At 28.8% G+C, this 13,724-nt stretch overlaps 1 protein-coding gene across 2 annotated transcripts in view; it reads left to right on the forward strand.

Moving 5' to 3' along the window:
* The window catches only part of LOC122272351 (uncharacterized), a 79,392-nt gene that overhangs the window by 21,840 nt on the left and 43,828 nt on the right, over positions 1-13,724 (forward strand). For both annotated transcript variants that reach the window (XM_087167430.1, XM_087167431.1), the window contains 4 exons: positions 1,030-1,243; positions 6,059-6,157; positions 8,353-8,510; positions 10,004-10,067. In XM_087167430.1, coding sequence (XP_087023556.1) covers positions 1,030-1,243; positions 6,059-6,157; positions 8,353-8,510; positions 10,004-10,067 — 535 coding nt within the window. The remainder of the gene's footprint in view (positions 1-1,029; positions 1,244-6,058; positions 6,158-8,352; positions 8,511-10,003; positions 10,068-13,724) is intronic.

The raw sequence follows: 13,724 nt of genomic DNA on the forward strand, positions 1-13,724 counted from the left end.
CTAAAGCAATTAAATCTACCAAATTCTGTAAACTTGGAAAATTGCTTGCTGTTGCAAATTTCCACAATTCAATATACAGTCAATTCTACTTAACGAATTTCCATTTTGCGAATTTTTGCTAGGAACCAAGAACATTTTGGAAATTTCGTAAAATGACTTCCAAATAGTGAATTTTCTATTTAACGAAATTTTCATTGAGATTCACTTTTCCTATTTCCCAAACTATTTCAGAACATTTCAAACTTATTAACGCATTTTATAGAGGAAATGACCTTAAATTTTCGAAGCTCCTTAACTTTTAGAGAAAGCAGTAAAATCCCTTTCCCTTTTTGTTTACATTTCAAACGAAAAACTCAGACAAAATTAATGGATTTTAGCAGTAGCAATTAAACTTAAGAACGCATGTGGTAATGTATGTTTAAAATTACTTTGCAGTCGTAATTTTATACAGCAAATAAATACAGTTATAATTTTATGCATAAATTTAACTTTTTTTTTTAGTTGAAAATGTATGTAGCATGATAGTGTAACACTGCATAATGTTTTGCTCTATTCTTACTTTCCATGCAGATTTCTTTTATGGCTAAGATTTATAAAATAAATAGTTGATACTAGTTTACAAAATAAAGGCGTATCAGTTTGCTATTTTAATTATGTCCCATGTTTATGAATTTAAAGCCTGTTTTGTGCTTATGTCAAAAGATGATTTTCTATTTAAAGAATTTTCCATGTAACGAACTTATTATCGGGATTTAGCAACTTCGCTAAATAGAGGTCCGACTGTAATTTGAGTAGGTTTTTAAAGATTTTAACAAAATTTCTAAAGGTGACACTATTTTTTCAATAAGTTTTCGCGTGCCACTGTTAAAATTCCACTGTGCCACATTGTGACACGAGTTGATCATTTAACGACTAAATTAAACGATTTTAAAAACAATCCCGTTCGATTGAAGATCACGAATCGCATCTTCTGGATCGTTTGAATTCGCGATTGCGTACTTAATCTCTCCTCTCCTCATCCCTTTACAGGTGCTTTCTCGGTGTAGCAGCGCCCCCTGCGATGCTCATCCCCAGTCTTCAACTGCGGGGATCCCAACAATCTCCACAACCAGCGGAGCCTCCTTCCGCGGGCAGCTGGTATCATTCCTACAAAATAAATTCTCTCTAGATTGGAAAATGGGGAACAGGGGTAGCAGCAATGCCCCCAGCCCCAACAAGAAACCGTCCGAGCCTGGACAATCTGGTCAGTTTCATTTCCCTTTTTTTACTCAATTAGTATTTCTGATGTAGAATAATTTAGCTGCGATCAAAAGAGAAATATAATATTGATGCTTCTCTGTTTTCCAAGATCAAATCTATAAATAGGTCTTATCTATGCGAAAAAATGGGTTGAAATTTAATTATAACTTGAGTTTGAGGATGATTAATTTTAATCGAATTTAATTTGAAGCTCTAAAAGCGACTTTGAAACTGTTGTGTGCTTTTTAGGAAAGTTATCGAAACATGATGTTTGTTGACGTGCGTATTAGGCTTGTTGTTTGTGACGTCATAAAAATCACTATCAGCCATTTATGTGATTATTTTTTAAAGTGAACAAAAGTATTCATATTGCATTGCATCAGTTGTAGGGATTTTTTTTATCGTTTGAATATATTTAAGTCATTTAAATTTGTTTAACATTTATTTAAACCATATATGTTTCATTGCGTTACGTTAAGGGATCTAATCTTCTCTAAGCAGCTGTAATGATAGTTTTCTAAAATATCAGATAAATTACTCTAAAATTGATGTGAATAACACTATTGTTATGAATAAGACTGAAACCTAAATATAATGCAGCTATGCCAATGTGATTATACAGATGAATAAGAAAATAATGAAATTATAATCATTTATAATGTAAGGAGGATATGTTAAGTAAAACGAAATGTGAAATATTTTCATAAATATAAAAACATTAAAAACTATGCAATTATGCCTTTTCCTACTGTTTTTTAATTTCATGTGTATTTTTTGTATCTTTTTGTATAATAAAATCATTTAAGTTACATCTTAAAAAAATTTCATGAAACCATGTTAAATTTTTAAAAAAATATATTAATCATGATAATGCGCACTAATTAAACATAATGTGAAATAGAAAAATATTTTAATTCCAGTTATATTGAATATTAAAGACCTAGTTCATAATTATATAAATAATTAATCTAATATGTTATTAGTGCATCACATAGCTTATATATCAAATAAAAATGTATTGAGAATTATATTTCCATAAATTTAAAATGAATACAAAATTACTCTAAATATATCCTCCATGATACACGTGATTAAAAGCAGAAAATGCGTTTATACTTCCAAGCATGCTGCTTAAAACGAAATCAACTCATAAATGCAATAAAAAAACATGTTTGGAGAAAAATTGTTTAATTAAACTTAATATTTTTGCAGTTATTTGTAATTATTTGATAAAAAAAACTATTAAAATTTAATTTTAAAATTGTATTTATTCACATTTTGATTATGAAATAAATTTCACCAGTCCCCAACAAGATATTTATATGTCATAAAGCTTTAAATGTTTACTTGGATCAAATTTCTTACTTTTCTCATGTGTTTCTTTTCTGTTTTGTAAGTAAAATCTCTATCCAATGATTGTGAATCCAATTGTGTTTTTACAAATACTATCACTTTGATAAGGTACACAGACATAAAAATAATCATTAATGTTATTTTTAAATGATAAAATAGTACCAAATGTTGTCCAATTGAATACTGTCTTAAGTTTGTATTGAAATATTGGATTAAATTATTTAGCAAAATACTATTTAAGTACATTATTTGGTTTATATCTTTATTTAAAATTTACTTTCATGAAAAGTCTACATTTTTGCTGAAAGAAATGCTGTACAAAAAAACCATAGAAATGTAACTAATTTACACTGTGTGTACAGAAATTGGTATTTCTAGATACTTGTGCAATTTGCATGTTAGATGAAATTAAAAGAATGTCAGAAATCTATTTCCTTTTAGAAGTAGAGAAATACATATAGTTATTTATGTGGAGTTATGAATATGAAGAAGGCGAATTGTTTTGAATAATTGCGCAGAAATTTCGGGCGCAGGTTTACTTTCCGTTTAAGTATTGTTTTATTTTTCCTTTGTATCATATTCTGGTCAGTGAACCTTAAAACATTTGAAATGTAAGCTATTTTAAATATCGGAAACTAGAAGAGCATTGTGATAGTATAATTGTTAGCAAAATGTAAGAAAATGACTACATTTGTAACTTGACATCCAGAGAATCCAGTTTTTTAACACATTCAAAATTATTCAAATCTTTATAAAAGTCGGGGATGATTGTTTTTGTGACTACTCAATTTTTCTCCACCTACATGAAAATATAAAGCGTGTAATTCAAATATGTAAAACTTTTGGCTTCTTTCCAAGTAATTTAAATTGTGAAAGATGCGAAATTCTCATTTCTAGGAAAGAAAAATTAAGTACATCTTTCCCGATGTTTATTTTTTTTAACTGATTTCGACTATGAGATAGTTTGCTTGCTTCAAATAATGAAATTATTTAGTAAATTTAGTAAATATTGAATTGGTACGCTGGATTTTTTTAAAAAAAAGTTGCTGAATTTCGAAGAATTGCCACGAATCTTTTAAATAAATCTAATAGCGAGAAAATAGCTTGATAGCATGATTCTAAATTATTTTATTACTGGCGTTGAACAGTTGATTGATTTTGGGGTTTACGGCTATCAGTGTTCAACTCCGTGGACTTGCAATTTTGAACCCAGGTTAAGGAACTTTTGAATCACGCTTTATATATTTCCTACCCTTCGCTCCTATTCTTCGTGGAGTACTTTTTGAGTGAACTAACCCACATTTGCTTTACATAGGTAGGAGCTTTACCTGGGAATTTGCTATATTGTGAACAGTTTTTGAAATTTAAATTTTTTATTGATTTTTCTTAAAATATATTTTTAGAATTCTTTTTTTTTCATAAAAAAATAAAAATTTTAATTAGTAATATTTTTTGGTGCAAAGTAAAATATTGTTGGTCCAAACTGTAAACTTAAATGCAAAAGTTATGAGTAAAAAATTTCTTTTTACGTATTTTTTAATGAAAAATTTGAATTTTATTTCAGAAATAACAATTTAAAGTTAAAAAAAAAAATCATTAAACCTCAATGCCTCAGTGGTTTTTCGAATAATAGTGACATTTCTTTTTCAATATACAGTGCGCAAAAGAGTAAACGGTCCAACCATAACAACTTTTGATCCTAATGATCAGATTTTCACATTCTAGGACTCAATCTTAAGGGGGTGACCTCGAATATGCTAATTAATAAGTTGAGACGATATTTTAATTTACGAAATCAGACACAAAAACGTACTTTCTCTGAATAAACATATATTTTTTTCTACGGATTCGGATTTCTGACCCCAAATTATATGGGGAAGCCGCAATCTGGGAAATATAGTCCCCATAATTTGGTCAGGAGAGCGATTCAAAGTTTGAATCCCTTAATGTTAATCTTACTTTTTGGGTATCTCTTTATATCTCGAAAACTTTTCAAGCTAATTGAAATTTTTTTTACATATAATTTATAAAATGAGTTTATCAAAAAATAATTCCATGCAAAAAATAACTTTTAGTAAATATTTATAATTTTTTATTTTATTTAAGAATGCTGGAAAAGATTTTGAGTTATAAGGTATACAATTTTTTGAATCATTTTTATTCCTCATCGAAATACTCAAATAGTGCAATTAACATTAGAGGGGTCCAAACTTTAGATCGTTCTCCTAACCAAACGATGGGGACCCTATTTTCCAGATTGCGGCTACTACCTTTATTTTGGAGGTCAAAAATTCGAATCCATCGAAGAAGTATTTTTACTCAGAAAAAGAACGTTTTTGTGTCTGTTTTCGTAACCTAAAATATCGTCTTCACTAATTAATTAGCATATTTGAGGTCAACCCCTTCGAACCATTAAGAATAAGTCTTAGAATGTGAAGATCGGATCAGAAGATATTCAGAGTGGTTCGTTTTTTTCGAGCACTGAAGATTATTTTGAATTCATTTTGGGAATATCTTGGAACTAAATAATATCCAACAAGGAATCGACAGTTATTGCTCTTTATCTGCTCGTTTCACACAGTGAGGAAGAAATTCAGTGAACCATTATCGATATAAAGGTAGAATTAAATCTAGAAAACTCGCTTATTTATCAGATTTGATGAAACCAAGTCATTATTAGTTTTCCGTTTTCCTGCCCATTTTAGAGTATATTTTTTGGGTTTAGTTTTAACGAGGATTCCAAATATACTAACACACTCAGACAATTCAGTTGAAAGTTGAAATATTGGAGCCATGAACCACAATATGCAGCAAATTTACTGAATCATTATGGTGTTAAAAGAAATTGTGTTTTAATTCAAGCTGAACTATATCACATAATCAGGTTTCAGAAGTACAATAATGTGGTTTTAGCACCATACTACGGTTGCAGCAAATTTGAACGTTTCGAAATTAATCACGAGCCACAATATCGAACACTATAAATGAGGTAACTACTTAGCACTTAGAAACTTTTGACTAGTTTGTATGTACAGTATGAAGTAGAACTTGTTTCTGTAAAAGTATTAAAAACTATGTTCCAGAATTCAACGAAAGATTAAAGGGATTTTACCTATTTGTGCCTTTCAACCTCTGTTTACAACGTATTAAACTAGTGTTTCAAAATTTAATTGGCTAAAATTTAAGCTATTTTAAAATTTTATCGACTTTTCAAAGCCATTTTTCCCAAAAAAGTAAAGCGTTTCCCTAAAATTGAATTTCATTAAAAAATGTTCTTAAGACATTTAATTTTTAAAAACCTCGAGAACAATAGAAGTATAATAATTAGAAAATGTGAAATGTATTAAAAGTGAAGATTTAATTTTCTGGGTATGATTTAAAAATCCCATACTTCAGTTTCTCTTCATTCAAATTTGTGTTATTTGTTTGTAAATAAGAAAAGAATGTATTTTATTTCCTTAAACAGGTAAAACATCTAAGAGTGCTAAATCTGAAAAAACTCCAAATGGAACCACAGTACAAGTTAAGCCGAAATTGGAAATCCCAGTTCCGTCGCCTCCAAAAAGTACGTTTTTTTTCCAGAATGCTTTCAAATGCTATAAATCAGAGAAAGTTCCAATGGAATTTCTGTTTTACACGCAAACAAGTTCATTTTGGAAGTAGTACAAGATGCGTCTCGCTGGAATTATTCTAGTGGATTTGAATTTGAAACATAAATTTACTTTTTACGTTAGCAGTTTCGTTTTAATAATAATAAAAAAATGCTTATCGATTTCCCCATTTGCATTTTTATCATAATTTACTATAATATATGAATAGAAGGGTTTTTTTTCAATAATTATTACAAATTAATGTAAATTTAAAAAAAAAATTAATAAAATCGTAACAAGGAAATTATACGTAACAAAGATATTTTATTCTCCTTCCCACTAACTCACGGAGAGTTTATATGAACGCTATTTCCTTAATTATTGTGAAACTAATCGATATTTGTGAATATTTTTTATTTCAGTATATTTAATCAAAAACCGTTATTCAAGGAATTTTCAAGGTTTTTGTAACATTTCAAGTTTAAAATTTTAAAATATACCTACAAAGCCTTAAAATTTAAAATTTGATTACTGAATTTAACAGAATATTTAATAAACAAAATTAAATTAAACTGATCAAAAATATTGATTAGTAACTTGATATAATAAAAAAAAATTACGTTCATATAATTCTATTACTCTATAACATAATTCTATAGTTCATATAACTCTGTAGACTAACATTTGGGAAGTAGAATCCATATTTTGCAGGAAAAAGGGCCTTTAAAATGACATATTTTGAGATGATAATGCCATTTTGAATAATTAATAAAGAAATGAACTATTCGCTTTTCACTTTCATTTCAGCCCATCCTAATTATGCCTCAGTTAGTTTCAGCTCTTCGTTGCATCATCAAAGAATTTTAATTTAGAAATTGAAATTTTATTATCGTTCACGTTTACGCGTTAATGCTTATGATTGCTCACTCGCTTGACGTTTCAATTTTTAGTTATTCATTGTCAACACCAAAATGAAATTTTATTGGAATTTTCGCAATATACTCATTAGTATTTTGTATAATACGAAGATTGTAGGTCGGGATAGCCTGGTCGGTAGGGCGATGGGCCCACGTCCGTGAGTTCGTGGGTTTGAACCCCGCCGGCCGAAGACTCCTCGTGTAGTAAAGTGACTGATGCACGTTAAATCTGTCGAGTCACAAAAGTCCTCCATGTTCCCATAACAAATCAATACCTCTGGGGGTACTGGATTGGAGATAGATCGTTCTCTGATTCAGGTCAAAATTACGATCTGTGGGTGTATGAATGGGTCCGCCCTATAAACGGGTGCGACGTATGGTGTGGCAGAAGTCGAATTCTTGGCCATAGATGACGCCACTGAAAAACAAGAAGAGCACACTCTGCCTTAAATTTGCTCGGTTTCACCAAGCAGGCTTGCCCGTGTGGCAAGTGGCATTAGAAACAACAACAACATAAGATTGTACGGAACGGAATCATATATTGAAAAGTTTTTTGTCTTTTTTTAAGTTAATATCAAATTATGTTTCATAGATACTAACCTTTGCTGATTGTACTCCTAAATGACTACGGACGACAATTTATAAGCCTTCGAAATTGAGCATATAGGTTAATTTTATGGATCACAAAATTTTGGAATACTCTATTTCTATTTTTAAAAAAAAATATTTTGCTCCTGTTAGGAACCTAAATATCGATGTTTATTTAACAACAGTTCTTTTTTTAAGTACTTAAAGTAGCAATTAAAAAATTAGAGTATGATCACTATCAATTTCAAAGCTTTCATCGCCTACATTTTAACACATTCTACACAATAAAAACTATTATTTGATAACGAAATTAAAAATAAAATTTCTCCGCTATTTTAATTAAAAAATTTCAACATACGATAAGAGCTTAATCTATTTGTGATTACCTTTAAAAGGTTCTTTCTCATTTTAATGCATTTCCTAAGAATAAGTTTTGCATTTAACCTCTTTCAGAACTGTATGTAAGCGAATGAATTTCTAGTATACCTTTTATTTTTATATAATTTTATTGACCTATTTGTACATTTTTAACATCGATAAAATAATGTAAACTTTAGCTATGTTGGAATATTTAACTCCTCGTAATGTTTCGTATTCTGTTTGAAATTTTGTAGCAGAATTAAAAGTTCTTGTCTGTAAAATATCTGTTTGTACTATTCTTATAGCATTGTTTAAGGAATCTTCAAGCGGCCATAGTTTGGTATCCTCCGTCAGCCAAGATTCAAACCGAATTCCTGATGCTGGTGGTGAACTTATGTCCGCAGCATCCAGTCCAGACACTAGTTCAGTGTCCAGTTCACTGTTCGTTGACGTCCAAGAAAAGGTAAGCCAGTGGAAGCAGCACATTACAAGTAGCAAAACTACAGTAGTCGCCACATTTTTTAGTAGTTTGTAGTGCAGTGTGCTACTTTTAAGAAAAAATACCCGTGTAAAAATAATGCAATACTAAAAAAAATAATTTTAAAAAAAATGGAAAACAGTAGTTAGTAGCGATTCTTAATAACTACTTATAACGTTAGTTTATTAAGAAACAATGTTCAGACGAAATTAATTTTTTTCGAATCTGGTTGGTACAAATCTTCCCAATGGAACAAGAATGCCCTCATCGCCAAGCGTTAATAAGAAATACGTCAAAAGCTCGAGAACAAAAAAAATTTCTCCATAAAGGTTGACAGCAGTTGTTTGTTTCAATTATGTACCAATTGTCTCCTCGGCCACACTATCAAATGCGAATTTACAATGATCAAAATGAAAAATGGGCCACCCTGAATAACTTTTGATCTAAGTAATTAGTCATTTGCATTAATTTGCATAAGTCAGTAGTCTGTGTAAGTCAAGCATCACTGGCTGTGGTCAGTGTGCGGGTGGGTGACCCCTTAGATCAGTCTGCGTAGGGACCGAGAGTGTGCGGTATTGGTCTTCGTTCTACCATAAAGTGCTTGACTTCGGGTGCAGGTTGTCAGGCTACCAAAGCGGGGGTACCCTCGCAAGTTAAAACTGTTATAAAATTAAGGGTAAGTAAAATTTTAAATAATTATAAGAATTTTTTTTTTATAGAACGAGTAATTGTAGAATTATGCTAAATTCGTAACTGTGACACCTTTAATATATTGTTATTGAAAAAAAATTCCTTACTTTTTAATTTTTTTAATTTCTTTTGATAGGCATTTTAGATAAATAAGTTCGCATAAACAAACAAAATATTAAATTATGGACTTATACTAGTAATTATGGCAATTATACTAGTTAAAAATTACAGGTTAAAAAATTATTACAGGTTAAAAAATATCGTAACTTTCGGAACACCATTTGGAAAACACTGAACTAATAGTTAGTTGAACATATTTCTAGCACATTCGATTTCATAAATTCAAAATTTTAATTGATTGATTTCCTACTGATTCATTGATTGTATCCTTATGTTTTTTTTTATTGTTTATACAAGAGTAAACCGCCCTTGGTATATGTTTTTTTTTCATAAAATATTGACATTAGAGGCTACAAATTAGGATTTAACCTGAGAAGAAAAAACGTTACAGAATTCTAACAAATCATTCTTTTGAAAGACGGGACTGAAAACAGCTTCCAAGTTTAGTTTTCATCAGGCAATCAAACTGGTTTTGTTCGAGCTAGTATCGATAGCATTTATGTTTAGTCATAGTTTAAATATTAATTGGCAACCTTTAATGTGTATCTTTATTGTTACTTTATTTTTGAAAAGAGTTATAATAATAGATGTAAGGGGAGACATGTTCAGAATACTTTTTATAATTTAAAAAACAAAGTATCCTAAATAATTTAATTTTTTTTCTTTAGTTTTCAACCCCCGAGGAGCAAGAAGCAGATGATGCATCTTTACAAAGTGAAGAAAAGATAGAAGGTAGTGCATATTATCTGATTTCGTTTTGAATTTTAAACATTATATTTAATTTTAAAAAATGTCTTGTAAGAGATAAAATCGTCTTCAGTGGTCGAACTTAGTTTATCAATTTGTTTCACTACACAATCAAATTCATTCCGTAATTAACTTAATGTTTATAATTTTTACATTGAAACCATATATTTAAGTACACAAATCTTGGAAAAACTTGAAAAACAAAAATTTAGTGACAGTCTTAAATTATTATTATTTATTATTTTTTTTAATTTTTGCGCAAGTCGTCGGGCTACCGAAGCGGGGGTGCCATCCCCTCCGCAGAGGATCAAAATTGTGATGGCATGTCTTCGGATCATCCTCCGGGATGTTTCCCAGACCGACGCCAATAGCCCATTGTGCAGCTCCAGTGCGACGTTAATTAACAACAACAACAAATGCTTTAAAGACACAGAAAGAAAGTATTTAATTTTTTTCTATAAATCAATAATAAGTAAATGGAAAATATTTTAAATAATATTTTACAGAAAATTTTATATCTCTTTGAAAAGCATCTCAAATTTTGAAGAAATATTAAATTAAAATAATAGAAGAAATATGAAATATTAAATATAAAATTTTCAAAAGAATTTTTAATTTTTTTCGTTAAAACATATCTTTGTATCACTTATATTTTTATATTACCACATTTGTAAGCAATCAGATGATAATTCGAAACCAGAACTCTTGTTTGTTATTTTGAAATGCGTTTTGTGTATTGTAAGAATGATTACAAAAAGGGGACAGTATCGAAAATTAATTGGAAAAATGCTTCTTTTTTCACTTTTAGATTTTTTCTTCTTAACTACACAATTTGCTCTATAAAAATTTTAAAATATAAATGTATATTGTAAGTTTCACATTTCCGAATATAATACGTATATTTCATCTAATTTGTTTTGATTTAGAAACGGGTAAAAATTGGCCTTGTTTGGAATTTTTTTAAAGGACATATAATTTAATTTAAACATTAAATTCACTCTGTACCTGCGATCAATAAAACTTTTCCTCCAAACATCCTAGTGAAATTTCAGTTTATTTTTCACTCGATTAGAAGTCTTATTCTTGCTGTCGCCTAATATTTATACAATTTATCTAAAATCAAGAAACTAGTGATTAAAACTGACATTGCTAATTTCTATAATACGTAAGGAATGTTTTTCTTCTCAAATTTATTAAATTCTTATTTATACCAATAATTTGTTTAATGAAAACTGCGAAAAAAATTCCAATTTAGTCATTAATGTAATTAAAATTATAATTTAACCTTTTGCACTCCAAGTACAGTGAAATATTATTTAAATTAATGTAAGAACCAATTTGTTTAAAATATATGATGCAATATTACTAAATTAATAGTCATGAAATAACGATGTAATAAATATTAGGCTACAAGAATTTTAAATTTCAAAGTAGTGACTTTTGATGTCACTGCGAAGGTGCCAGTGTTGTGCAAAAGGTTAAAGCAATTGTGCAAATATTCTAAATTATGCAAATCTTAAAAATGAAAAGAACGCAATGCCGAGTAAACTTTCAATTCAGAATTTTAAAAAAAATAGTTACGTTTCGGAAAAAAAATTATTTTTTAGTTATTCAGTTTTACTTTATGAAGTTAATTTTTCGATTTTCTAAATCAAAGTATAGTTAAGACCGAAACCAGAGTGTTTTCATAACTATCTAAACACTTGTAAGTAGATTATTTTAACTTTATCTCAATATTAAAAACAGTCATAAGTTTGCCTTTAAGTTTTAAAATTTAGTATTCTTATGCTATATCGTCAAATAAAAATGTTCTTTTTTTATTATTAATTAAAATCTGACAAAAAAAAGTAACTAAATAAGTAAGAACATGAACAAATGAATCAACCATACTAAAAGTTTTTCGACAGTTAAGGTATCCGACTACCTTCGGAACAAAAAATTTCAGAAAATAATATATTTTTAACAATATTATTGATTTTTATTACATATATTGATGTAAACAGATATAATTAATAGCAAAAATTTTAAAAATGCCAAAAATATTTTATTTAAGAGAGGTTTTATAATGTTTCTTAGTGAAAATTAATCGCTTGCGGAAAGCACTCTATATTAAAAACTATCAAAGAGAAGGCAATCAAACTTTTTATCAATACTTTAAAGCTATCAGTTAGTGTAGTGAACCACAGGTTAAGAGATATCTTGTCTAGAAATAAAATTATGTTACATTAATCGTGTTTTTTCAAAATTTTTCATTTTTTTTCACTTTGCGTAACAGAAAAAATCCAATAAAACAAAATCTATCCCAAGTTATCTGAATTTTAGAGGTTAGTTTCACAAACATATAGGTAGGAAACATTCACTGAAAATTTGAAGACAAAATTACAAAATTTGTTGGAGTTATCTTGTTTTTCGTAAGTGAAAAATTGCAAAGAACTCATTTTGAGAAAAATGCAATTGAAGTTTATAATTGCACTTTACTTAAATTTTATGACTGTTTGATAGCTAAATATTAATATGTTTTATAGACACTACTCTTCTTAAGATATATGCACAATTTTACACTTTTATTTAATGCCTGGAGTTTTCTGTGCACACATTTTATGTTAGTCAGTTTTACTGCACGAACATTCTCATAATGTTATAATACTTAAAAATGCATGTATGACAATTAATAATTATACTTTATAGTAATAACAAGAAATTTATTAAGAATTTGATTTCACTTTGCTTGTTATCTTTCTTTGAAGTACACCAAAGTCAAGTTAGAAGAGAGGCTAAGACCTTGAATCTTCCAAAATATTCAACTTGTTATCAAAACAAATCGGGCAGCACAATGAAGTAAATACAGCGATTAGGATCTCCATATCTATAATTCTATTACCACGTATATTTTTATCCACCAAAGAGCTCACTTCATCAGTATAATCACTTGCAAGAGATAATTTTGAAGAACTTGCACTAACTGAAACATCAATCTTTTCAGTATCAGCGTATCAGCACATTTATTACAATGTTAATTTGCATGAAATTTACGTTTTTTTTGATCGAGTAGTTCTGTTCTTACCCATTTCAATTAAATAAGTACAAATTTTTCTAAATAAATCAGAGAATTTGTTAAAAATACAACAAAAAATTAAAAATAAAATGAACGCTTCAAATGTAAACAAACGATTGCAAAAATTCAAGCATATCGTTTGTTGTTTAAGAAAAGTTGATGCTTAAAAAAAGCACAGTTACATAAAAACATTATTCAGTTTCATCAGCCGAGAGTCTAGGAGCCTTAAAAATTAAATATTTTTAAGTTTTTTTTTACATAAATGGAGGAAAAAGAAAACTATTGGTTAGTTTCGGTTACGTTTTTATCACTTCCGGTAAATTTGACAGCTAGCATTCATTACTAAAATTACCATAACTAAATTTCTATTTGTCGCAAATGCAAAAACGAGACATTTTTGAAAACTGGAGAAATGGGGCAACATAATGAGACAATAAACTGACATTTTAATATTTCGTCGAAATACTCGTTTTCAAGGTGGTTTTAAGTAATTATAGGCTGTAATGTTAACTGTTCCCTTTAAAATGCATTTCAAGCAGAGACAGTAATTACAGAACAGCAGTTTTTCCCAAGGAGTTAGAAAACCA

The sequence above is a fragment of the Parasteatoda tepidariorum genome, chromosome 7 (assembly GCF_982258835.1).
Source record: "Parasteatoda tepidariorum strain Cologne lab strain chromosome 7, Ptep-v5.0, whole genome shotgun sequence".
Classification (NCBI taxonomy): Eukaryota; Metazoa; Arthropoda; class Arachnida; order Araneae; family Theridiidae; genus Parasteatoda; species Parasteatoda tepidariorum.